This window comes from Phascolarctos cinereus, unplaced genomic scaffold, assembly GCF_003287225.1.
Source record: "Phascolarctos cinereus isolate Bilbo 61053 unplaced genomic scaffold, phaCin_HiC Scaffold_1;HRSCAF=81, whole genome shotgun sequence".
Lineage (NCBI taxonomy): Eukaryota > Metazoa > Chordata > Mammalia > Diprotodontia > Phascolarctidae > Phascolarctos > Phascolarctos cinereus.
Window position 1 is genome coordinate 186,010,143 of NW_027555514.1, and position 27,581 is coordinate 186,037,723.

The 27,581-nt window shown below is 39.4% G+C and overlaps 1 protein-coding gene across 1 annotated transcript; it reads left to right on the plus strand.

Moving 5' to 3' along the window:
* On the plus strand, nucleotides 1-27,581 carry COPS7A (COP9 signalosome subunit 7A). Its single transcript, XM_020994144.2, has 8 exons — nucleotides 1-158; nucleotides 780-984; nucleotides 7,533-7,608; nucleotides 24,509-24,597; nucleotides 25,034-25,236; nucleotides 26,000-26,105; nucleotides 26,310-26,461; nucleotides 26,761-27,581. Exons 2-8 carry the CDS (start codon nucleotides 823-825, stop codon nucleotides 26,798-26,800), a joined length of 828 nt encoding a protein of 275 aa, XP_020849803.1. The 5' UTR covers nucleotides 1-158; nucleotides 780-822; the 3' UTR covers nucleotides 26,801-27,581.

A 27,581-nucleotide genomic window follows, 5' to 3' on the forward strand; every position in this document is an offset into this window, starting at 1 on the left:
TGACGTAAAGGAGCGGAAGTGGGGGGCCTTGGGAGCCGGTCATAGAGTTTTGTGGCCAGAGTGGCCACGGAGGGAGGCATTGGTAACGGTTTCTAGCAGCTGGCGGAGGTGAGGGAGGGGCCATTCCTCCAAGTGCACGCGAAAGGCGAAGCTGACAGGTAGCCGCAGCCCTACAGAGCCTGTTTGGGGCCGCTGGGCTAGAGTCCACAGGCCCTGGAGTCGGCCCCCTTAAGGGCGGGGGTGGGGAGGTGAGGGGGTGGGAGGCCGTGGGGGCGGGGGCGGAGTCCGGCGGAAGGCGAGAAGGGGACAGGGGTCACGCGGGCCAGGAGGCGATCAGGGGCACGTGCCTCGCACGCGCACACCCCTCGCCTCGAAGGAGGGGGAGGGGCAGAGCAGAAGGGTGCAATCACTCCCCCTTAACGCAGCGTTCGGTGGAGTGCTGCTCTGTGGTGGGGCCCAGGTCGGGGGGGGGCGGGGTCAAGGAATGGGAAAGAAGTCCACCATCCCGGGATGTGGTTGGCCCCATCTCCCCGAACACTAGTCTGATTTTTTCCCCCAATGAACCTCCGTTTGTAAAGTCCATAAGGCCCGGATCTCCTATTCTTGGGGAACCTCTCCCTCTCCCCAGTCCTGGTCTTAGTCTGACCTGTGTTGATCAAGCACCTCTGGACCGTGGACTGTGTTTGGTTGATTCTGTGCTTCCCATCCTGCAGTGCCCCGCCCACAAGGACTTCCCCCCCCCCCTTCTTGCCTGCTTTCAACCCCCTTCTTCCTTGCAGCTCCAAGCCTCCTGAGCCCAGTGGCCCCCAGCCCAGTCTAGCCATGAGCTCTGAGGTGAAGGTGACAGGGCAGAACCAGGAGCAGTTCCTGCTTCTGGCCAAGTCAGCCAAAGGTGCTGCTTTGGCTACCCTCATCCACCAGGTGCTGGAGGCCCCAGGTGTTTATGTTTTCGGGGAGCTGTTGGACATGCCCAATGTCCGAGAGGTGGGTACCTGATTTGAGGAGTCCCGCAGACCTTCTTATGGAGACTCCATCAGCAATCCCTCACTCCCCTTTTTAGATTAGAGCAGAGAGTGGCAGCCAATGACTAGTACTGTTCAGCCCATGTATCTGGCTCAAAAACAAATAGGGTTCGTTGAGGTTAGGGTTAAGAGGCCTTTCAACAATAAAGGCTTCTGTTGAGAAGTTAGAGATATATAAGAGAATCACTTCTATTATTATTAACAGGTTCTTTTAGGTTACTAGGCAGATAACTAACAAAAGATGAGTAGGGAAAGGCTTGGTTCCTGTGAAAAAGTAAGATGTAAGGGGCAGTGGCAGAGTAGATAGAGTGCCAGGCATGGAGTCAGGAAGACTCATTTTCTTGAGTTCAAATCTGGCCTCAGACACTGACTAGCTGTGTGACCTTGGGCAAGTCACTTAACCCTGTTTGCCTCAGTTTCCTCATCTTTAAAATGAGCTGGAGAAGGAAATGGCAAACCACTCCAATATCTATGCCAATAAAACTACAAATGGGGTCACAAAGAGTCTGACGAGACTGAACAACCAACAAACAACCAAGGGGCACGAGATCTCCCTACTTTTTTTGATCCTGGGCCCAGTTCCATCAGTAAAACATGTTTTGAACAAACACACTAAAATGTATATATTTTAAAGTTATATGCATGAATTACTCTACGAACATATGCGTTATGAAACACATGCAAAAATAGGAATTTGAAAAAGGTGAGTGCCCACTGGGTAGAAGCTACCCATATTTAGACTGCATAGTAAGGGAAATATTCTGACCATTGAAACTCTAAAAGAGGAATTGCAGAGGTTGAAAAGGATGAGATAAAGATGAAATAATGTTTTGAAATTTAAAAAATTTTTACAGTACCAGAAAACTTTTTATGCTTATTCTCAGTGCGATGAGAGCATTATGCTTGAATATACTTTCTTATTTTCAAAAAATTCCCTGTGTATGTCCTATGTGAACCTGTAAATAATAATTTGGTTAGTAATTTATTATGGTATCAGTATAGTTAACCAAACAAGTGAATTTCTTTTTAAATATATTTTTTCTAGATACACAATAAATAGTGAACATAATAGCTTTTGATTTAGAGTCACATTTCTTTGTGTAAGTATTCACTATTTACAATGTAAATATGAGCAAAAGTAAATTTTCTCTGATTTCAACCCAGGAAAACATTTTCAATATAAATCCATTCCTATTTATGTGGTTCTGCTGTTTGGATACTATAGTTATGTTTTTTGAATGAGTGTGAGGAACAGTCAAGAGGCTGGTTATGCTGAATTTGAGTGCAAGAAGCCAGAAAGTAATATATAATAAGTCTGGAAAAGTGGATTAGGGCCAGATTGTGAAAGATTTTAAATGTCAAAGAAAGGAGTTTATATTTGATTGTAGAGGCAATATGGAAACCATGGAGTTTGTTAACTAGGGAGGTGACAGTGGTCCAACCTGCATTTGGGGAAATCATTGTCAGGTCTATGGAGAAAAAATTGGAATGGGAAGAGACGTAAGTAAGGAGACCAATTAGGAGGTCATTGCAGTAAGCCAGGTAAGACTGGGGTGAAGGAGGGATCAGATGAATAGTCTGATCTAGGGCATTGTTTGAATGGATAGACAGAAAAGGATTTCAGAGATGTTGTACATGTGTTCCACAGAAATGACAGGATTTTGGCAAGTTTGGCTATGTAGGGTAAGAGGAAGAATCAAGGATGATAATGAGGTTGCAAACCCAGGTGATATCCTTCACAGACACAGGGGTGAATCTGGACAGAAAGATAATGAGTTCTGTTTCTGTACGTTTTTGAGATGTCTGTTGGGCATCCATTTGGTACTGCCTATTCAGTTAGTGGAGAGAGAATAGGGCTGAATATATAGATCTGGGAGTCCTCTGCATGGAGAGTAATTGAATCCATGAGAGCTGATGAAAGAGTGTAGTGATAAAAGATGCCCAGAGCCTTGGGGTACACCCATAGTTATTGGGTGTGACATGGATGGTGCATTGGCAAAAGTGTTGTAGAAGGAGCAGTCAAACAGGAGAAAAATAGAGAGAGACCAGTGCCATGAAAATTCAGAGAGGGGAAAGTATGGAGGAGATGGTGGTCAGTAATGCCAAATACTGCAATCAAGGAGGATTAGATTAAGAAGAGAGAGACCATTAGATTTGGCAGTTAAGAGTGGAGAGAACACTTTCAATTGAATGATGATGTTGGAAGCCAGATTACAGCGGATTAAAAAGACAGTAAAAGGAAAGGAAGTAGAAACTGAGCTTTTTCTAGGAGTTTAGTTAGGAGAAGGAGAAGAGGCATAAGATGATCATTATTGTGGATAATAGGTTCAAGTAAAGTTTTTTAAGGATGAGAGAGATATGGTCATGTTTGGAAGTAGCAAAAAAGAATCAGCTAATAGGGATTTAGGAAAAGGTGATGATAGTGAGTTCAGTCTGCTATAGAAGGTAGGAGGGAATGGGATTGAGAGTAAACATAGAGAAGTTGGATTTGGTGAGAATGGTTACCTCATTTTCAGAATCTGGAGCAAAGTAAAAATGAGGGAGGATGATAACAAGGGGTTAAAAGATAAGGAGGTTGTCAAATGGTAGAAAAGGAAGTTTTGGTAAATAACCATGAGGCAAAGACCTCAGGCAAGGTAGGAGAGGAGGTGCTCTTGAAGGCTTGAAGAGAGAAGAGGTTTGGAAAAACCATTGTGAAGAGTGGGATAGAGAATCAGTTGAAGAGCAGTAAAAAGGTTGCCTTGTTACAGTGACGATCCAGTTGGGAAAAAAGATAACGTAAATTTGTAGTGGATTCAGTCAACGTAGTTGCAGTTGGTTGAAGGAGCTAAAGATGTTTAACCTGGAGATGAGAAGACAGATTCTCTTCAAGAATTTAAAAGAGGGCTTTGTCTTGTTTTGCTTGGCCCCAGAGGGAGAAGTAGCAGCATTAGGTAGAAGCTACAGAGAGACATCTTTAGACTGCATGTAAGGGAAATTCTTCTAACCATTGAAACTGTCTAAAAGAAATTCCAGAAGTTGTGGAGGTGATCACTTGTCAGAGATATAGAGAAGATTCCTATTCAGTTAGGGGTTTGAATAGATAGGCTTTTGAATCCCTTCTAATATTGAGATTCTCTGATTGTGTCCAACAAAAAAGTATTACAGTATGTCAGAGAGTAAGCATTTGTTAGGTACTTCTGTGCCGGACACAGTGCTATGTGCTGTGGAAGAAAGGCAAAAGACAGTCCCTTCTCTCCAGGAGCTTACAGTCAATGGGGGAGGCAACACAAAAACAACTATATACAGAAAAGATGTTTGCAGGGTAAATTGGGGATATTCAATAAAGGCAGTAGCATTAAAGGGCATCAGGAAAAGCTTGAAGAAAATATGTTTTAGCTAGCACTTAAATGAATCCATGGCAGCCAGGAGGTAGAGATGAGTAAAAAGAGTATTCCAGGTATGGGGAACTGCCAGTGAATATTTCCAGATTTAGAAGAGTATTTTGTTCAAGAAACAACAAAGAGGCCAGTGTCACAAGATTGAAGAGTTTATGGTAAGGAATAATGTATAAGAAGACTGGAAAGATAGGAGGATGGCAGGTTGTGGAGGGCTTTGAATAACAAACAGAGGATTTTATATTTGATCCTGGAGGTGATAGGAAGCCACTAGAGTTTATTGACTGGGGAGGGGTTGGGATAAGATGATGAGGTGGTTAAGACATGGTCACATCTGTACTTTAGTTAGAATACTTTGATAGTGGAGTGGAGGATGGTTTGGAGTATGGGGAGAGATCTGAGGCAGGGAGACCAACCAGCAGGCTATTTCAGTAGTCCAGGCATGAAGGGATGAGGCATTCCAGGGTGATGACAGTGTTAGGGGAGAGAAGGGGTTTTATATGAGAGAGAAGTTATGAAGAGTGGGAGAGTGAGGAGTCGAGGATGACACTTGGAGTTAAGAGGCTAGGTAGAAGGTAGTGTGCTCAATGGTAATAGTGAATTTTGGAAATGGGGAATGTTTAGGCTAAAAAAGATGAGTTGAGTTTTGCACATGTTGAGTTTATGATGTCTACAGGACATCTAGTTTGAGATGTTGCAGTTGGAGGAGGGAGTCTGAAGATTAGGAAGAGGTTAGGGTTGGCCAAGTAGATCTGAGAATCATCAGCATAGATATAAAAATTGGAATTTTTGGAGCTGATGAGATCACCAAGTGAAAAATACACAATCTTGGTAAGGTCTAAATGGAATTAAAGAAGTTGGCTATATATAAAACTCCTTTTGGTGTAGGAAGAGACTTTAGGCAAAGAGACCAATTAGGAGACCATTGCAGTAGTCCAGATAAGCAGTGGTAAGGTATCTGAAGTAGGGTGTTTTGTGAGTGAACAGAGAGGAAAAGATTCTAGAAATGTTGAGTAGATAGAAATGACAAAATTGGGCAGCTCTTTGGACATGTGGTGTTTAGTGAAAGTTAGGAGTCAAGATTGTTAAGTCAAAGATACAATAAGGTTGTAAATCTGGGTAACTGAAAGGAGGGGTATGCCCTCCACAGAAATAGGGATTTGGAGATAGAAGCAGGTTCCAAAAAGACCCAATGATGGTGAATATAGAGGGGGCAAGGGCCAAATGGAAGCAAGACCTTTTCTGAGATTCTCTGACTCATTAGAATAATAAAATCCCAGAATTAGAGGGGAAGAGCTTCCCTAGGTCAATTCCTCTGCCAACCAAGTGTTCATCAAAGCACTGCTTGAATATGTACAGTGACTCACTGCCTCCATAGGCAGTTCATTCCATTTTTAAACATCTCTAATTAATCCTTTGACCAGGGTGGTGAGAGAATAAGTAAGATAGGCTTAGTTCTATAAAAATTCTAAATAAGCTATGGAGATTCCTTCCTTAGCCAGTCTTTGACAGCATGGCACTTTGTTGTTTCATAAGGCAAGGTTATAAATTTCTTGACCTATTGACCTTGTTCTTATTATAATTAGAACATCAACCTTTCACCAAATAATAGAAGGTTCCTTCCCTATGATTCACACATTATCCAGAATCCTCTGGTTTTCTCCGGAATTCTTAAATCAGGATCATAACCATCTCAGCAGTAACTTTCAAGCACCAACATTTTAGTTAATATATTTCAACCTATTCTCCATATCCATATAACCCATATCCATACTGACCGACTTTTAAAGGAGAAAGGGAATATTGAGGTAGAGAATAAAATTTTTTGGAAAGAAAATATATCTAATTTTGGGGGCTTTGAAATTACTGCCCTTATCACATAATTTTGCCCTTCTCTTGTGATCCTAGTAGGTATTCCACATGACAAATATTCTAGTTTTCGAATGTACTTAACTCTCAGGTATGTCTGTCTAGGTAAGGGCTTTTGCCCTGTGGGTCAAAATGACATGTACATTTGCCCCTAGATAGATAGATAGATAGATAGATGTATATATGAATATATATACATCTATCTATCTATCTATCTATCTATCTATCTATCTATCTATCTATCTATCTATATCTGTTTAGGTGCTGTATATCTTTAGCCACAGAACAAAGATCACAAGGTCTTAATGACCTTATGAGTTGATTCCTCTGCCTTTTTAGGCTAATTTTTGGTGGAGAGAATGTTGCTGTCCTTTGCCCCTTGTTTTCTGTAGGGTGGAGCTATGAAGTTTCATTCTACAGCAGTAGTAGTAAGCATTTATTGAGTTGGGCTTGTACCCAACATAGAATCACAGAATTTCAGATGTGTTAGGGACCTTAGAAATCATCTATTTCCCCCATATCGAGCACGAATCTTTAAATAATTATCTAACTGCCAAAACAACTCTAGTAATGAGAACTCACTACCTTTTGAGGCTGTTCATTCTACTTTTTTGAGAGTTTTGGACAGTGTTAGGCCCTCTGAAGTATGTAAGAGAAGTGTAAGACATGATTCCTTCTTCATGGAATTTTTAGTCTCATTGAAAGAAAAGAGTTAAGCACGTGAAATAACTAGAAAATAGTTCATTCAGTCAGTTTTGACTAAGCACCTACTAAGTTTTTTGGCACTGTGCCACTCCACTTCAGAAATATGAGGTAAAATACTCCCTTTAGGAGTATATATTTAGAGAAGCAAAAGAACTACAAACACAAAAGTAGTTAAGTAATTATAAAAGGCAGTGTGGTTCAGGACTAGAATAAGTGATACAGATAATTAGGAATTCAGAGAAGGAGAAAATCAGCATGGGTAGCAGGATGGCTCCAAATAGAAGATGGGAATTGAAATTGGCTGAAGGACAAGTGGGATGTGGGTAGAAGGTAGACATTCCAGGTCAGGGAGGAAACAACATAAACAAAAAGAGGTAGGCAAGAATGAGGATAGAGGACTTTGAGGACATTAATGAAGCTAGACCGTTCTCGTAGCGAATATTGAATAGTAGTGGGAGACAGGGTTAGATAAATAGAATGGGGACACATATGAATTCAGAGCAATGTAAACATTGGCAATTGTGGGGTGACTATTTTCCTGTGACCCTATTTCCTCTAGCTGGCAGAGAGTGACTTCGCTCCCACATTCCGACTGCTCACAGTGTTTGCTTATGGGACATATGCAGACTATCTAGGTAAGCAGAGGGTCTGGGTGGTAGGATGGGGCTATGAAGGGAGAAGGGGACAGAGAAGCATAGAATTTCTTGGGAATATACTGATGGAAATATGTTCCTAGGTTACTGCTCAGCATTAAACTCCTAGGGAACATTTATATATTATTTTGTATTCTAGATTTTTGTATATGCATTATCCTTTCCTAGACTTTAAGTAACTTGGTGGCAGAAATGTTGCATTACGTAAACTTTATCTCACCCAGTGCCCAGCACAATCCTCTGCATGAAGTAGGTATTTAATAAAAGTTTGATGAATTTAGTTGAATTTGTTGACTAAGCGCATTAGGGGCCAGAACCTAGACTGACATTAGAAACTCAGGGCTTGGGCAATGGAGGATGGGAATTAGGGCCTTTCTTCAGTTTTGAGATATGAAATCCACATTCATAAGACCTGAGTTACAGCCCCAGCACTTCCTAACACTGCTAACAGTGTTTTTACTAGCTTTGTGACTATAGGCAAGTCAACTTCCCTGATCGTTGATTTCATCTATAAAATACAATAATAATATTTGTACCCTTCATAAGTAATAGTTGTGAGGATCAGATGAGAAGCATGCACTTTATTTTTTTAATTTAATTTAATTTTCAGTTCCAAATTCTTTCCCTCTTACCCACCTATTGAGAAGGCAAGAAAAACAAAATCATATATATACACACACACATATACACATATATATACACATACATATATGCATATATATACATACATATGTATTACACATACAACACATGCATATATTATATATGTATAGTCATGTAGAACAAATATCTTCATAATAATAAATTTTAAAAATCGAGAAATCAAGAAATAGAAGAAAATATGCTTTGATCTGCACTCTTCAGTCCATCAGTTTTCTACCTGAAGGTAGATAATACATTTCATAATGATTCCTGTGGAATTATGATTGGTCACTGTATTGATCAGAATTACTAAGTTTTTAAAATTGATTGTCTTGACATATTGCTCTTATTGTATAAATTGTTCTCTTGGTTCTGCTCACTTCACTTTTCATTAGTTCATATAAGTCTTCCCAGGTGTTTCTGAACCCATCCTTTCATCATTTCTTACAGCATAATAGTATTCCATCACATTTATTTTTGTCTATGCTTATGTCTTAAATTTTATTCTTGCCGTATTGCCATAGCCAGCCTTGCTTCACCCTTAAGCTGATTCAAAATACTCTAGCTTATCCTCATTACAAATAATGCTTGCTCTTGGTTTTAAATAGATACTTCTTGTCATTTTAGGGCCTTGTCTCAGTTATTCCTGTGCTTTCTACTGTTTTAACAGGAATGGGTGTTGTATTTTGTTAAAGACTTTTTCTGCATTTATTGAAATAATCATGATTTTGTTGTTTTGTTAATGATATGGTCAATTATGCTTATAGTTTTCTTAATACTGAACCAGCCTTGCATTCCTGGTATAAATCTAGCCTGATTATATTGAATGATCTTAGTGATATATTGCTGTAATTCCCTAGCTAGTGTTTTATTTAAAATTTTTGCATCAATATTAATTAGGGAAATTGGTTTTCTTTCTCTGTTTTAACTCTGCTTGGTTTAGGAATCAAGACCATATTTATATCATGAAAAGAATTTGGTAGGGCTCCTTTACCTGTTTTTTCAAATAGTTTATGTAGTTTTGGAATTAATTGCTCTCTAAATGTTTGTAGAGTTCACTTGTAAATACATCTGATCATGTTGTTTTTTTTTCCCTTAGGGTGTTCATTTGTGCCTTTTTCGATTTCTTTTTCTGAGATAAAGTTATTTAAGTGTTCTATTTTCTGTCTAGTTAATCTGGGCAATTTATATTTTCCTAAATATTCATCCATTTCATTTAGATTGTCAGTTTTATTGGCATATAGTTGGGTGAAATAGCTCCTAATAATTGCTTTTATTTCATCTTCATTGATTGTGAATTTATCTTTTTCATTTTTGGAATTGATAATTTGGTTTTCTTCTTTAAAAAAAATCAAATTAGCCACTAGTTTTATCAATTTTATTTATTTTTTTTAAAGCTTCTAGATTTAATTATTAATTCAGTGATTGGTTTAAATCTCAATTTTGTCATTGTCTCCTTTGGTTTTCAGGATTTCTATTTTGGTATTTAATTGAGCATTTTTAATTTATTGTTTTTCAAATTTTTTAGTTGCATGCCCAATGTATCAATCTGCTCTTTTTCTCTTTTATTGATGTAAGTGTTTAAAAATATAAAATTTCCCCTAAATACTGCTTTAGCTGCATTCCACGAATTTTGATATATTGTCTCATTATTGCCGTCTTTAGTGAAATTATTTATTGTTTCTATGATTTGTTCTTTGACCCAATCCATATTTTAGGATTAAGTTATATAGTTTCCCATTACTTTTTAATCTATGCTTCAATCTATGCCTTTTAAAAAAATATTATTCTAAGGGGCAGCGAGGTGGTGCAGTGGATAGAGCACTGGCCAGAGCACTGGCCCTGGAGTCAGGAGGACCTGAGTTCAAATCCAGCCTCAGACACTTAACATTTACTAGCTGTGTGACCTTGGGCAAGTCACTTAACCACATTGCCTAGCCCCCCTCCCCCAATTATTCTTATTAATATAAGAAACAATAGATGGGCAGAGTTGATGCAAACTAAAAGCACCAGAAACAGATCTAGTCATTAAGCCAATAGCTCAAGTACTTTAACAACAACAAAAAAACAGAGTTTTTTATACATCAGGGCCAGTGAGACCCTCAGCTGGTACCTCACAAGCTGGAGGCCTTTTAAGACTGACAGCAGTGAACTTGCTGCTCAGGGACTTGGATAGAATTCGGATGTCCCTGATTCCTCAACTGCACAAAGAGATTGGCTCCAGCACCCCAAAAGGCTGGATGGTGGGAAGGCAAAAGGGGCTGCATGGTGTCATGCTTCTACATGCAATAGTCCTGGGGGCAGTCAATTGGGATTTGCAGGCCTGCTCCCTCTTCACCCCTTACCTAATGCAGATAAGGGAGCAACAAGCTGGCTAAATAAAAACATTATTGAAAATAATTTTTTATTACATTACAGTCAGAAAAACATGCATTTAATATTTCTGCTTTTCTGCATTTGTTTGTGAGATTTTTATGCCCTATTGCATGGTTAAGTTTTGCAAACATCATATGCATAGCTGTTTCCATTCAGTCTTCTCCAGAGAAGAATCATGTCTAACTTTTCTAAAATTCTGTTCATCTCTTTAGCTTCTTTCTTGTTTATTTTATGGTTAGATTTATCTGGGTTTGAGAGGGGTAAACTGAGGTTTCCCACTATTATAGTTTTAGTGTCTGTTGCCTCTTGTGACTTATTTAATTTTTCCTTTAATAATTTATTTTGTTTGTTTTTTTTGGTTGGGCAGTGGGGGTTAAGTGACTTGCTCAGGGTCACACAGCTAGTGAGTGTTATGTGTCTGAGGCTGGATTTGAACTCAGGTCCTCCTGAATCCAGGAGGATTCCTGAATCCAGGGCTGGTGCTCTATCCACTGGGCCATTAACATGGCATTAACTCATTGTCTGTGCTACCTTTTAGCAAAATGTAGTTTCCCTATCTTTTTTTTTTTAATTTTCAAATTATTTATTTTTAGTTTTCAACATTCACTTCCATAAGCTTTTGAGTTTTAAATTTTCTCTTCTTCCCTCCCTTCCCCCCTTCTCAATATGGCATGCAATCTGATATAGGCTTTACATGTACAATCTTATTAAACATATTTTCACATAAGTCATGTTATAAAGAGGAATTAGAACAAATGGAGGAACCACGAGAAAGAAGAATCAAAACAAAGCAAAAAAAGAGCAAATATTGTGCTTCATTCTGTATTCAGACTCCATAGTTCTTTTTTTGAATGTGGATAGCATTTTCTATCATGAGGCTTTTGGAGTTGTCTTGTATCCTTGTATGGCTGAGAAGAGCTAAGTCTGTCGAAGTTAGTCATCTCACAATGTGGCTGTTAACTGTGTACAGTATTCTCCTGGTTCTGCTCACTTCACTCAGCATCGGTTTGTATAAACCTTTCCGGGTTTTTCTGAAGTCTACCTGCTCATCATTTCTTATAGCATAATAGTATTCCATTACATTCCTATACCACAACTTGTTCAGCCATTCCCCAGTTGATGGGCATCCCTTCAAATTCTGATTCTTGGCCACCACAGAAAAGAGCAGCTATAAATATTTTTGTACATGTGGATCCTTTTCCCATTTTTATGATCTCTTTGGGATATAGCCCTAGAAGTGCTATTGCAGAATGAAAGGGTATGCACATTTTTATAGCCCTTTGGGTGTAGTTTCACATTACTCTCCAGAGTGTATTGGTTCACAACTGCACTGTTTATCTTTTTTTATTAGATCTATCTTTGCTTTTGCTTTATCTGAGGTCATGATTGCCACTCCTGCTTTTTTACTTCAGCTGCAGCATAATAGATTTTGCTCCAGCACCTTATTTTAACTATATATGTATCTTTCTGTTTTAAGTGTATTTCTTATAAACAACATATTGTTGGATTCTTGTTTCTAATCCATTCTGCTAATGCTCTTCTGTTTTATGGGTGAGTTGGTCCCATTCACATTCACAGTTATGATTGCTAACTATTTCCCTCCATTCTATGCTCTTATACTTATCCTTTTCTCTCTCTCTCTTTTTTTAACCGTGTCTCCTCTCTGAATCATTTTGCTTCTGACTACTGCCTCCCTTAATCTACCCTCCCTTTTATTCTCCATCCCTTTCTCTTAAACCTTTTCCCTCCTATTTCCCTGTTGAGCAAGACGAATTTCTGTACCCAGTCACTTGTGTGTGTGTGTGTATTCTTCCCTCCTTGAATCAGTTTAGATTAGCTCTCTGCCCAACAGCCACTGCCACTGTATAAACTCTTCCTTGTGCACCATATTTGTAGAGATGATTTTACCCATTCTTCCTCTACCTTTCTGTCTCTTCCAGTGCATCCTTTTCCGCCATCCTTCCATTCTTCTTCTGAGATTATTCAAGCATAATAAAGTCACAACCAGGCCTTCTAATTAGTTTGTCTCTCAGACTTCTGGTGATGATAAAGTTCTGAGGGAGTTACATGTATCACCTCCCCATATAAAAATGTTAACAGTTTAACCTTGTTTAATTGCTTATGATTTCGCACTTATATTTATTTTTTTATATTTTTCTTGAGTCCTAAATTTGAATGTCAGAGTTTTTATGTAGCTTTGGTTGTTTCATCAGGAATGTTTCAAAGTCCTCTATTTCATTAAATATCTATCCCCCAACCCCCCATAGAATTACACTGTTTTGTTGGGTAGGTTACTTTTGGTTGTAATCCTAGATCCTTTGCCTTCTGGAATATCATATTCCAACCTCTCCTTTCATTTATAGGATGGCTCCTAAGTCTTGTGTGTTCCTGCCTGTGGTTCTACAGTACTTGAATTCTTTCTTTTTGGCTGCTTGCAGTATTTTCTCCCTGACCTAGAAGCTTTGATTTTGATAATATTTCTGAAGGTTTTTTGCTTTTTTTTTCTTTTCCTGACAGAGGTCACTGGTAGATTGTATTTCTACTTTGCCCTCACATTCTAACATATCTGGGCAGTTTTCCTTTATAATTTCTTTCTTTCTTCCTTTTTTTTTCAGCCAAAGATAAGGTTTATTAGAATATCCATCATATTGAGCAGACTCTTAAGGAGTCTGAACATTAGTGAGCTAGTGGCTAGATTATAAGAATCTGTGCATCTTAATGGAGACAAGATGGACCTTACATACAAAAAGACTATGGGAGGGATCTAGGAGTGGCCAAGTAGTTTGGGGTGACTGGAGGAGGTGTCTAACGAGATCTGGATGGGAGTAGCCAGTAAGCTGGGGTGAACAGAACTCTTGGGACCTGGACCACAAGGCCAAGGGAGAATGAAACCTATGATTAAGGCTGGGAAATGGCCAGAGGCCATAGGGAGGTAAGACAATGGAGGGCCAGGCTAGGTTAAGGGTAACAGAATTGGGAGATTGGGTGTAGCCACAGTGAAAGGCCAGTTGATCGGATCATAGCCTCAGGGGAATGCCAGAGATTTGGCCATGTGGGAAAATCCAGGGTTTTTCCTTTTTGGGTTCTAGATCCTATCCTCATCATTACCCCCTCACACAAATGGGACCCAAATTCTTTTGGGGTAAGGGATGAAGGTCTTGGCTTCTGAAACTGCTTCCTGCTGACAAGGGGCATAGAGCTGTCCCTGCCTCAAGGAGGTCCCAAAGAAGTGGCTAACTGGAATTGAGCACAGGCCACATCCAGGAAACAATGAGGGTACGGTGGCTGGTAATCACTCTTTGCTACCAACCTCAGGTGAATGACCTGTAGTCTGGAAGACACAAATCTGACAGAAAAGACTACAGGACCCAGATGTAAAGCAGGGACTAGATTTAGGGCCCAAATATGAGAGGATAAAACATCCTTAGCTCTGTTTGGATTCAGATAACTCAGTTTTCCAACCACGAAGTATCAAATCCACCTCATAGTCAGACTCAGCAATAGCCAGATGGGTAACATTCCGTTTCAAAGGAACATGGGGAAACTGAGCCAGGAGGATCCCGTCTTAGACTGAGGCTAAAATTGGCCTCTCGGCTTTTCCCAATGCTGACTTCCCACCAGCATCACATTCTCTGAATAGCTTGGGGCATTTCTCTCAGGTGGTTGATTATTAGTTATCGATGGATTATTATGATCCATCAGACAACTCTTCATAAAATCCTATGAGCTTTTGTCTCAAACAGCAAGTTTAATTTCTTGAAATTATAGGCTACTTTTTTCGTTCATGGGCTTCAGGTAGTCCAGTAATTGTTAAAATATCTCCTTTAGTCTGTCTTCCAGGTCATTTTTTTGTATGAGATATTTTACATTTATTAGAAGTCTTTTGACTTTGTTTCATTTAAAAAAATTTATCATGCAGTAATTAACTTTTTGGGGGGCATTTCTAGTTTTCAAGGAGTTACTTTCCTCTGTGAGTTTTTTCCCCAGATCATTTAATAATTTTTTTCCAATTACAGGTAAAAACAATTTTTAACATTAATTTCTTGAGGTTTTGAGTTCCAAATTCTCTCTCTCCCTCTCCACACTCGTCCCTGAGACAGCAAGCAATTTGATGTAGGTTACACACGTGTAGTCAATATGTCTCTATTAGTCATGTTGTGAAAGAAAACACAACCCCCCACCCCCACTCCCCCCCAAAAAAAATAAAGAAAAAAATAGTATGCTTCTATTTGCATTCAGACTCCATGATTTCTTTCTCTGGAGGTGGATATCCCAAAAGCTGAGATTTTTGTGTTTATCAGACACTAGATTATTATGTCATTACCTACTATGTATTGTGTACCCAATGTATTTCACTGATCCACTTTTCTATCTCTTAATCAATACCAGATTATAATACAATTTGAGATCTGGTCTGGCTGGACCATCATCCTTCACATTTTTTTTCCATTAATTCCCTTGATATATTTGATCTTTTGTTCTTTCAGATGAATTTTGTTATTGGTTTTTTTTCTAGCCCTGTAAAATAAATTTCTGGTGGTTTGGTTAGTATGGCATTGAATAAGTAAATTGATTGAGGTAGAATTGTCATTTTTATTATCTAGGCTCAGCCTACCCTTGAGCAATTAATAATTTTCCAGTTATTTAGATCTGACTTTATTTGTGTGAAAAGTGTTTTGTAATTGTGTTTATATATTTCCTAGGTTTATCTTGGCAGTAGACTCCCAAGTATTTTATATTGTCTACAGTTATTTTAAATGGAATTTTTCTATCTCTTTCTGTTGGATTTTGTGGGTGATAACTTTGTTTCTAGTGATTTTAATAGTGTTGTATTTTGTCAAAAGCTTTTTCTGCATCTATTGATATGATTATATGATTTTTGTTGTTTTTGTTATTGATAATGGTCAGTTATGGTTAGTTTCTCCAATATTGAACCAGGCCTGCATTCCTGGTATAAATCCCACCTGGACATCTTGTATAATCTTTGTGATATATTGTTATAATATCTTTGCTAGCATTTTATTTAATATTTTTGCCTCAATATCCTGTAGGGAAATTGATCTATAGGTTTTTTTTCTCTGTTTTTCCTCTTGCTGGTTTAGGTATCAGCACTATATTTGTGTCATAAAAGAAATTTGATAGGACTATTTCTTTACTTGTTTTTCCAAATGGTTTATATAGTATTGGAATTAACTGTTCTTTAAATGTTTGGTAGAATTCATTTGTGAATCCATCTGGCCCTGGAGATTCTTCTTCAAGGAGCTGATTGATGGCTTGTTCAATTTCTTTTTCTTAGATAGAGTTAAGTATTCTATTTCCATTTCTGTTAATCTGGGCAATTTATATTTTTGTAAATATTTTTCCATCTCACTTAGATTGTTAAGACTTCTTGGCATATAATTAGATCAAATGGCTCTTAATAATTGCTTTAATTTCCTCTTCATTGGTGATGAATCATTTTTCATATTGGCAATCAAATTAAGCAGTGGTTTATCAGTTTTATTGTTTTTTTTTCTCATAAAACCAGCTCCTAGTTTTATTTATTAGTTCAATAGTTTTCTTTCAGTTTTTTAAATCTCTCCTTTGAGTTTCAGAATTTCCAATCTGGTGTTTAATTGGGAATTTTTAATTTGTTCTATTTCTAGTTCTCTAGTTGCATGCCCAATTAATTGATCTGCTTTAGATTTATTTAGAGATATAAATTTTTCCGTAAATACTGCTTTGGCTGTATTCCATTAATTTTGGTATGTTATTGTTACCATTCTCTTTGGTGAAATTATTGATTATTTCTATGATTTGTTTTTTCACCCACTTATTCTTTAATATTATATTATTTAGTTTCCAATTAATTTTTCATCTGTCTTTCCATGGCCCTTTATTAAATGTAATTTTTATTGAAGTATGATCAAAAAAGGGTGCAGTTAATATTTCTGCTTTTCTGCATTTGGTTGTGAGGTGTTTTGATGTTTTTTTGGCTAGGCAATGGGGTTAAGTGACTTGCCCGTGGTCATATAGCTAGTAGTCTGAGGATGGATTTGAATTCAGATCCTTCTGACTCCAGGGCTGCTTCTGTTTCCACTGCACCGCCTAAGTGCCCCTGGTTGTGAGGTTTTTAAGCCTTAATACATGGTCAGTTATTGTGTATGTCCCATGTACCACTGAAAAAAGGCTGTATTCCTTTCTTTTCCCATTCAGTTTTCCCCAGAGGTCTGTCATGTCTAATTTTTCTAAAATTCTTGTTTTATGGTTAGATTTGTCTAGTTCTGAGAAGGGAAAGTTGAAGTTCCCAACTAGTGTAGTTTTACTATTTCCTCATGTAACTCATTTAAATTTTCCTTTTAGATTTTGGATGCCATGCCGTTGGGTGCATATAGTTTACTAAAACTATATTATTTGATATTATTTCATTGTCTGTGTTACCTTTTACAAGATGTAGTTCCTTGCTTATCTCTTTTAATTAGATCTAGTTTTGCTTTTGCTTTGTCGAGATCATGATTGTTATCCCTGCTTTTTTTTACTTCAGCTGAAACATAATAGATTCTGTTCCAGTCCCCTTAGCTTTACTCTGTGTGTGTCTTTCTGCTTCATGTGTTTCTTGTAAACAGCATATTGCAGGATTCTAGTTTGTAATCAACTTTGATGTCTGCTTCCCTGCTTCACCTATAGGTGAATTCATCCCATTCACATTCACAGTTATGATTACTAACTGTTTACTTCCATCCTATTTTTCCTTTTTTTTTCTCTTCCTAACCTATACCATTGATCTACCACTCTATTTCTTAGCCAGTACCGAGTAGTTTTGTTGATTGCTACTTTATAATACAGTTTAAGATCTGGAATGGCTAGGCCACCTTCCCCTGCATTTCTTTTTATTAGTTCCCTTGATATTCTGGACCTTTTGTTATTCCAAATGAATCTTATTATTATTTTTTCTAGATCTATAAAATAATTTTTTGGCAGTTTGCTTGGTATGGCACTGAATAAGTAAATTAGCTTAGGTAGACTTGTCATTTTTATTATATTAGCTTAGTCTACCTATGAGCAACTGATGTTTTTCCAGTTACTTAGATCTGACTTTATTTGTGTGGAAAGTGTTTTGTAATTGTGTTCATAAAGTTCCTGGGTTTGTTTTGGTAGGTAGACTCCTAAATATTTTATGATGTCTATAGTAACTTTAAATGGAATTTCTCTATATATTTTTTAGATTTTTAAAATTAATTTATTTTAATTTATCAGCTATCACTTCCATAAGCTTTTGAGTTTGTTGTTGGGTTTTTTTTTGTTTGTTTGTTTTGCTTAGGCAGTTGGGGTTAAGTGACTTGCCCAGGGTCACATAGCTAGTAAGTGTCAGGTGTTTGGTCTGAGGCCGAATTTGAACTCAGGTCCTCCTGAGTTCAGGGCCGGTGCTCTATCCACTGCGCCACCTAGCTGCCCCATAAGCTTTTGAGTTTTAAATTTTCCTCTCCCTTCCTCCCCAATACTTATACATTCCTATTAAACATATTTTCACATTAGTGATCTTGTAAGTAAGAATTAGAACTAATAGGAGGAACCACCAGAAAGAGGAAACAAAACACAACAGAAAAAAAAGTAGCCAATAGCAAGCTTTGATCTGCATTCAAATTCCTTAGTTCTTTCTTTGGATGTGGATAGCATTTTCCATCACTAGGCCTTTGGAGATGTCTTAGATCCTTGTATTGCTGAGAAGGGTTAATTAATTCTATCAGTATTAGTCATCGCACAATGTGGCTGTACAGCATTCTCCTGGTTCTGCTTACTTTACTCAGCATCAAACCATACAAGTCTTTCCAGGTTTTTCTGAAGTCCGCCTGTTTGTCATTTCTTATAGCACAATAGTATTCCATTGCATTCATATATCCCATTCACAGTTATGATTACTATATGTGTCTTTCTCTCCATCCTCCTTGCCTCCCACCCCCTGTTTTATGCTTTTCATTCTCCTTTTCCCTCCTCACTAATGTTTTGCTTTTGACCACTGCCTCCCTTAGTCCCACCTCCCTTCTATTAGCCCCCTCCCTTTTCTCCTTTACCCTTACTACTTCTTTCCTCCCTTCTATCACCCCTCCCTTTTCTTTCCCCTTTTCCCTCTTACTGCCTATAGGGCACATTAGATTTCTATACCTAACTGATTCTATTATTCCCTTCTTGAGCCAAATCTGATGAGAGTAAGGTTCAAACAATGCCCATCTCCCTCCCTTCTTTCCCTCTGCTGTAATAGGTTTTTGTACTTTTTCCTATGATACATCATAGGATTTACCCTTGTCTGTCTCCTCTTTTCCTTTTCTCTCAGTACATTTTCTTAGATCAGATTAGTCCACCTGCTTGGATCCATTTAACCCACACTTGATTAGATTTTTTTCATCATTACATCAAAATCAATTTATACCCACCCCCTTTATGTATATCCCTTTAACATGGTGTAATAACAATACAGTTCTCAAGAACTGTTTTGTCATCTTCCCTTGTAGGGATGTGCTTATTAGTAATATGTTTCTTTCTGTCCCGTTTACCTTTTTATGTCTCTCTTGAGTTTTGTATTTGAAGATCAAATTTTCTGTTGAGCTCTGGTCTTTTTATCAGGAAGGTATGGAAGTCCCCTATTTCATTGAATATCCATCTCCTCCCCTGAAAGATCAAGCTAATTTTCACTGGGTAGTTGATCCTTGGTTGTAATCCAAGCTCCTTTGCCTTACGAATATGTATTCCACACCCTACGGTCTTTTAATGTAGAAGCTGCAAGGTCCTGTGTAATCCTGACTGTGGTTCCATGATATTTAAATTGTTTCTTTCTGGCTCCTTGCAATATTTTATTTGACCTGGTAATTTTGGAATTTGGCTGCTATATTCCTTGCTGTATTCAATTTGGGATCTCTTTCAGGAGGCAATGGGTGGATTCTTTCTATGGCTATTTTACCCTCTGGTTCTAGGACCTCAGGCCAGTTTTCCGTTATGATTTCCTGAAAGATACTGTCCAGGCTCTTTTTTTAACATTGTGATTTTCAGGTAGACCAATAATTTTTAAATTGTCTCTCCTGGATTGATTTTCCAGGTCAGTTGTTTTACCAATGAGGTATTTTACATTTTCATCTGTTTTTTCATTCTTTTGTTTTTGTTTGACTGATTCTTGCTGTCTCATAGAGTCATTAGCTTCCATTTGACCAATTCTAATTTTTAACAAATTGTTTTCTTCTATTAGATTTTGTACCTCCTTCCACATTTGGCCAATAGTATTTTTCTTTTTTTTTAGACAATTGGGGTTAAGTGACTTGCCCAGGGTCACACAGCTAGTAAGTGTCAAGTGTTTTGGTCTGAGGCTGGATTTGAATTCAGGTCCTTCTGCCTTCAGGGCCCCGGTGCTCTATCTACTGTGCCGCCTAGCTGCCCCTTGGCCAATTGTATTTTTTAAGGACTTGTTTTCTACAGTTAATTTTTGTCCTTCCTTATCCAAGCTATTGACTCTCTCTTGCATACCTCTCATTTCCCATGTTTTCTTCTGCTTCTCTCATTTGACTTTTAAAATCCTTCTTGAGCTCTTCTAAGAAGGCTTTTTGGACTTCAGACCAATTCATATTCCCTTTTGAGGTTCCAGAGGTGGATTTGTTGACAGTGTTGTCCTCTTCAGAATTTCTGCCTTGATCTTCACTCTTCCCATACTAAGAATCTGTTGTATGTTTCTTTTTGTTCATGGTGTTTGCTTATTTCCTGGCCTTTAAAGAGATTGAGCAGAGGTCACTGACCCAAGCTTCTTCTGTTGGGAGCCTAGGGCCTGGTCATTGTCTTTGTGTGCTGGGGCCTCTAGTGTTGGTAGGTGGAGGCTGTAGGGTTCTGGCAGTTTACCTGGTGTTGGGCTGGAATCAGCAACACTGGAACTGTAGGTGTAGGATTGGGTAGTGTGGCTCCTGGAGATTTCCTGCTCACCCGGGACTTTCCTTCCTTTCACTTTCTTCAGCTCCTTTCAGATGGATGTTGCAGGATGTTTATCTGCCTGGGGCCCCTTGGAGTGCTGCTGTTTTGCAGAGGCACTGGGAGAGCTGGTTCTGTAGAATGCCCAGGCATTTGGTGGTTTTCCCAAGCTGGTTTCCACTGGTTCCCCCGCCCTCAGTGAGGCACTCTGGGGTCCAGGTGTTAGTGTTTGTCTCCTCCACCACCTGGGCTTCAGGATCTCCTCCTGGTATGCTGAGGTGGGGCTTTCCACTACCTTGCTGGGACGCCTCTTGTTCAGTATTGGTCTACTTCCCCCAGAGTAAGAGGGGCTTTTCCTGTTAATCCCTCAAGCTACCTAGGCTACTAGACTGCTGTACCCCATCTTTCTTCTGGTTCAGCTGTTCCAAGGTTTCTCCTAGGGTGATATTTTCTGGGCTTTCAGGGGTTAATAAGGGAGGGTAAGAGCAACTCACCTCTTATTCCACCATCTTGGCTCCCGGAAGCAGAAGTCCTCTTTCTATCTCTTGCTGTTGGACTTTGTTGGTAATATATAGAAATGCCAATGATTTATGTGGGTTTATTTTATAGCCTGCAACTTTCCTGAAGTTGTTTATTATTTCAAGTAGTTTTTTCTTTGATTCTCTAGGATTCTCTAAGTATATCACCATATCATCTGCAGAGTAATAGCTTTGTTTCTTCTTTCCATTTTCTAATACCTTCAATTTCTTTTTCTTCTCTTATTGCTAAAACTAGCATTTCCAGTACAATATTGAACAACAATGGTGATAATGGACATCCTTGTTTCACCCCCCATCCTCTTTTTCCTTCTGTTTTTCCTTCTCTCTCTTTCCCTTCACTCTGTTCCTCCTCAAAAATGTTTTGCTTCTGACCACTCCCCCAATCTGCCCACTCTTCTGTTAGGTCCCCCTTTCTATTATCTCTTTTCCCTCCTACTTCTGTGTAGGGTAAGATAGATTTCTATACCCAACTGAGTGTGTATGTTATTCCCTCTTTCAGCCAATTCTGATAAGAGTAAGGTTCAAGCATTGCCTGTCACCTCCCTCCCATCTTCTTTCCTTTACTGTAAAAACTCTTTTATGCTGCTTTTATGTCAGATAATTTACCCCATTCTGCCTTTCTCTTCCCCTTTCTCTCAATGCATCCCTGTTTCTTATCCTTTCATTTTATTTTTTTTTGGGTATCATTCTATCATAGTCAACTCACACCTGTACTTTCTGTATATGTATATTCTCTCTGACTAAGACTTAATTAAAGTTCTTAAGAGTTACAAGTATCGTTTTCTCATATAGGAATATCAACAGTTTAACCTTATTGAATACTTTATAATTTCTCTTTCCTGTTTACATTTTTATACTTCTCTCAAATCTTGTATTTGAAAATCACATTTTCTGTTCAGCTGTGGTGTTTTTATCAGGAATGCTTAAAAGTCTTCTATTTTATTAAATGTCAAGTTTTTCCCCCCGAGGTATTATACTCAGTTTTGCTGAGTAGGTGATTCTTTGTTGTAATCCTCGCTCCTTTGCCCTCCAGAATGTCATATTGCAAGCCAATCTTTTCACGTAGAGGCTGCTAAATTCTGTGTTATCCTAACTGCAGCTTTACAATATTTGAATTGGGGGCAGCTAGGTGGCGCAGTGGCTAGAGCTCTGGCCTTGGAATCAAGAGGACCCAAGTTCAAATGTGACCTCAGACACTTGACACTTACTAGCTATGTGACCCTGGGCAAGTCACTTAACCCCATTGCCTAGCAAAAAACAAAAAAACCCAACCCAATATTTGAATTGTTTCTTTCTGATTGTTGCAGTATTTTATCCTTAACCTGGGAGTTCTGGAATTTGACTATAATATTCCTGGAAGTTTTCATTTGGGGAGTTCTTTCAGGAGGTGATTGGTGGATTCTTTCAATTTATTTTTTATCCTCTGATTCTAGGATATCAGGGCAGTTTTCCTTAATAATTTTTTGAAATATAATGTCTTTGATCATGGATTTCAGGTAATCCAATGATTTTTAAATTCTCTCTCTTAGATCTGTTTTCCAGGTCAGCTATTTTTCCAATGAGATATTTCCAATTTTCTTCTTTTTTTAATTTTTTTTAATTTGATTTTATTGTTTCTTGATGTCTCATGGAGTCATTAGCTCTCATTTGCCCAATTCTAATTTTTAAGAAATTTTTCTTCAGTGAGTTTTTGTACCTCCTTTTCCATTTGGCCTATTCTGTTTTTTTGTTTTTGTTTTTTAGTTTGTTTGTTTTTGCTAGGCAGTGGGGTTAAGTGACTTGCCCAGGGTCACACAACTAGTAAGTGTTATGTGTCTGAGGCTGGATTTGAACTCAGATCCTCCTGACTCCAGGGCTGGTGGTCTATCCACTGTGCCACCTAGCTGCCCCCAGGGGCCTATTCTACTTTTTTAAGGAGTCCTTTTCTGTGAATTTTTAAATATCTTTTTGTATTTTTTGAGCTACTTTTACCAAGTAGTTGACTCTTTTTTCATGATTCTCTTACAGCTCTCTCATTTCTTTTCCTAAGTTTTCCTTGACCTTTCTTACTTCATTTAAAAAATCCTTTTTTTCTTTTTTTGTGAAGCAATTGGGGTTAAGTGACTTGCCCAGAGTCACATAGCTAGTGAGTGTTATGAGTCTGAGGCTGGATGATTTGAACTCAGGTCCTCCAGATTCCAGGGCTGGTGCTTGATTCACTGTGCCATCTAGTTGCTCCTAAAAAATCCTTTTTGAGCTTTTCCAGGAATTCTTTTTGGGCCTGACACCAATTCATATTTTTCTTTGAGGTTTTGCATGTAGCCATTTTGACATTGTTGTACTCTTCCAAGTTTGTGTGGTGAGCTTCCCTGTCACTATAGTAACTTTCTATGATCAGGTTATTTTTGTTGTTGTTATTGTTTTCTCATTTTTCCAGTCTGTTTCTTTACTTCACTTTATGTTAAAGTTAAGGCTCTGTTCTTGGGATGGAGGGGAAACACACTCAAGCTTAAGGTTTTTTTCTGCTGGTTTCAGAACTAATTCTGGTGACCTATAAGTTTTTCAGTTCTTCTAAGGTGGTATGATCTAAGAGATGTGATCATTGTTCTCCTGGCCTGTGCTCTGGTGTGTGAGCAAACCACAAGCACTCTTTTTCCACCCTGAAACTGTGACCAGGGTCCCTATTCCTCTGTGGCTTCAAACTCTAGTGCTTCTCCTTATCCTGGGACTGTAACCCAGATGCCTGTATGGGCACTGTAATAGAGTCCTGTACCCATTGTTATCAAAGGGTTTCCTGTAAGCTCCTTCAGTTGTTTTGCCCCCTAACTGTCTGTGGGCTGAGAGCTCTGGAAGTCACTGCCACCAATTCAGTCCCCAAGGCCTGCACTGACTTCCCAAGCCCAGTCTGCTGCTGGCTTGCCAGGTACTGCCTATGTTGGACTGTACTCCACTCTTACGCCATTGAAACAGACTTTTCCTGTCAACCTTCTAAGTTGCCTTGGGCTGGAAAATTGTTTCACCCTGTCCTTTTGTTGATTCTGCTGCTCCAGAATTCATTTTGAGGTGTCATTTTAAAGTTGTTTGGAAGGGAATTTGAGAAAGCTTAGGCAGTTCCCTGCCTTTACTCTGCCATCTTGGCCCACACTAGCATCAGATTCCAGTGAGATTTTTGTATCTCTTTTCATCAAGCTATTAATTCTCTTTTAATGTTATAATACTCACTTTGTTTTTAGAATCATTTTTTTTTAGCTCCTTCATTAACTGTTCTAGGGTGCTTGTGTCCAATCTTCATTTTTCTTTGAGTCTTTTCTTGTAGATGTTTTCAAGTGATTGTCTTCTTCTTTAAGTCTTAAGCTTCTCTGTCACCTTAGTAGCTCCTAATAGAATGTACTTCATAACTGTTCATTCTTTTGCTCTTCTAGCTGAAGCACGGAACTTGCCCCCCCTCACAGAGGCTCAAAAGAACAAGCTTCGACATCTGTCAGTTGTCACGCTGGCTGCCAAGGTCAAGGTAGGTTGTTGGGGCAACCCCACCCCTTTACCCAAAATTTCTGGTATGATGTTTTCTGTGTTCCCTCTTATAGAAAGCATGTTGCAATAGGGGAATCTCTGACCCAACTGTGATTCTCATTTTCTTCATAACATTTCTCATTATACATACCCATAGAGGAGGGTAGACTTAGGACCCTTTAACTTCCCACTTCTATAGACTACATGAGGACTTAGCCTTTTTGGTATTGATGTCCTAGGCAAATAGACAGGCATGAGGGGGGTATAAAAGGAAGGTTAAAACCCCTAACTTCTTATGGTAGTGAAGTGGGGGTAGGTCCCCTCTCTTTTCCTTTCAGCTTCTGAATTGGGAATGACAGAGCAGGCCAGATGGAAAATAGGTTCCTTTAGGATATTTATCCCTTTTTCATCCATTCTTCCCATTTTTTTGATTTCAGTGTATTCCATATGCAGTGCTTCTAGAAGCACTAGCTTTACGAAATGTGCGGCAGCTAGAGGACCTTGTGATTGAGGCTGTGTACGCAGATGTGCTTCGAGGCTCCCTGGACCAGCGGAACCAGCGGCTTGAAGTAGACTATAGCATTGGGCGTGACATTCAGCGTCAGGACCTCAGTTCCATTGCTCAAACCCTCCAGGAATGGTGAGACTTTATCTAATAACAGTAAGGCCCATCTCTGTGATGGAATTTATAAAAGGATTTGGTGCCCCAAGATAGAGCAGAAAGGAGGAACTTCAGAAATGGCCGAACTGGAGTAGGTGAAAGAACTGTATGCACTAGTGGAGCTAAAGATTCTGGGAGTAGGGAGATCAACTATTCTTTCCCACACTACTACAAAGAGAATAGTATCAGGAGAGAAGAAGAGATGGTGTGGAACTATGGTTTAGACCCAAAGTCCCTGAGATGATGGTTGGGGTAAAGGTACAGAAATGGTGCCACCTGAAGAATAACTTTTCATGAAGTTTCAATCACTTAACTCAGCCTTGAAGTCTTATTCACCCTTCAACATCTATTTGCTGTAGCCCTCCTGAGTCTCATGGATTTCTCTCTGCCATTCCCCAATCCATGTTTCTTCTTTTGTATCCCCTCTGATTTCATCTCGTCTCCAGGGCCCCATATTATTCTGCTTTCCCTTCAGTATCTCTTGCCCCATTTTCCCTTCAGTTTCTGTTTCTTACTGTACCTTATCTCTCATTTTATATATGTTTTCCCCCCTGTCTCTCTTAGGGAATTTCATGGTCTTCCCCAGTTGACTCAGAGGGATACTGCTAAGATTCAAAATGTGGGACTTTGCATCTCAGCTAAGATTTAGATCTCAGAACCCAAGGTTCCCTTCAAACCAAGTCTGAGATTCATTGACCCCAACAATACTGCTGGAACACCTTTTCCCCCTCTTTTCCTGCAGGTGTATGGGCTGTGAAGTAGTATTGTCAGGCATTGAGGAGCAGGTCAGCCGTGCCAACCAGCATAAAGAACAGCAGCTGGGCCTGAAGCAGCAGATTGAGAGTGAGGTGAGCAGAGTGTGAAACAGGGTACAGGCTCTAGGGAAGGGGCCATATATAAATAGTTTCTCTAACTTCTGTGTTCCATATCTTGGAGTGTGAAGGACAGTTAGGTTTGTACAAGAGTACTGGAGTAGTGAACTTAGCTATGGAAAATGGTGAGCAGAGAGCAAAGTGTAGAGTGGGATGATACCATCCTTCCTACCTTGGCAGGTGGCCAACCTAAAGAAAACCATCAAGGTAACGACAGCAGCAGCTGCTGCAGCCACATCCCAGGATCCAGAGCAACATCTGACAGAGCTGAGAGAGCCTGCCCCAGGCACCAACCAGCGCCAGCCCAGCAAGAAAGCTTCTAAGGGGAAAGGGTGAGCCTACCCAATAGAAATTCCATATTGTGAGGGATTGTGGCTGCTTTAAACCAGGGTGGGGAACCTGTGGGGAACCAAATCCTTTTGGAGATTTGTTCTGTGAAGTTTGGATTCAGTCAAAGGGCCACACTTGAGGACCTAGAGGGCCACATGTGGCCTCAAGGCCGCAGGTTCCCCACTCCTGCTTTAAACCCTACAAATCTGGCTCCTCCAATCAATCATTTGGGGGAGGTGTTAGAGGCCTTAGAATTGGAAGTTTCCCTTCATGATCAGTCTTTCTTTTCTCCTTGAACTAGGCTACGCAGCAGCGCCAAGATCTGGTCCAAATCAAACTGAAAGGACTCTCTTTTCACCTTGGGGGATCTGGAGACTGACTGCCAGCCCCTTGGGAATCATGCCCCACTTCCCATTTCCCTAGGTCTGAGCCCCAGCCTCTCCCTGCCCCAGCCCCCATGGCTAATTTATACCTCCTTGAAAGGAGGCAAGTATAAGCCATCTTTCTGTCCCCATATTGTGTATAACCCTATTTTGTGTGCATATTCTTTCCCGTTTCCAAGGCCTTTATGGGTGCGTCTTTGTCTGTATCTGTAACTGATTGGGTGTCTGGGGTTGTGCATGTCATTTGTGTGTCCCTCTTCCAATACCTCTACCCCTTGCATGAATGTTTCCCTCTTGCCCCTTGACTCTTTTGGGGGTATCCAAAGAGCCTTAGATTCCCCTGCCCTTTCTCTTTCCCTTGGGAATTCTGGGAGCCTATCCTTTATCCCAGGATTCTCCTGGGAAACCCACCCCCTGTAATCCTGGACATGCTGGGATTGTTTCCTCCTGTCCCTACTTCCTTCTCAGGAGCACTGCTGCCTGGTTCAACCCCAGAACCCATAGAGACTGCTGCGGCTTGAGGTAATGTTGGAAGAAGTTTCCTGCTTACCGTTGGGCATCCTGGGAAAGCCCAACAGAGCCCCTCAAGGGATTGGTTTTTCCTTAACAGGATGGGATATGGATTGTATTAAAAAAAAGAAGTCTGTGTGTGTGTGTGTGTGTGTGTGTGTGTGTGTATGTGTGTGTGTATACACCGACAAAAATGACATAAATAAATCTAAGAGGATTTATCTATGAA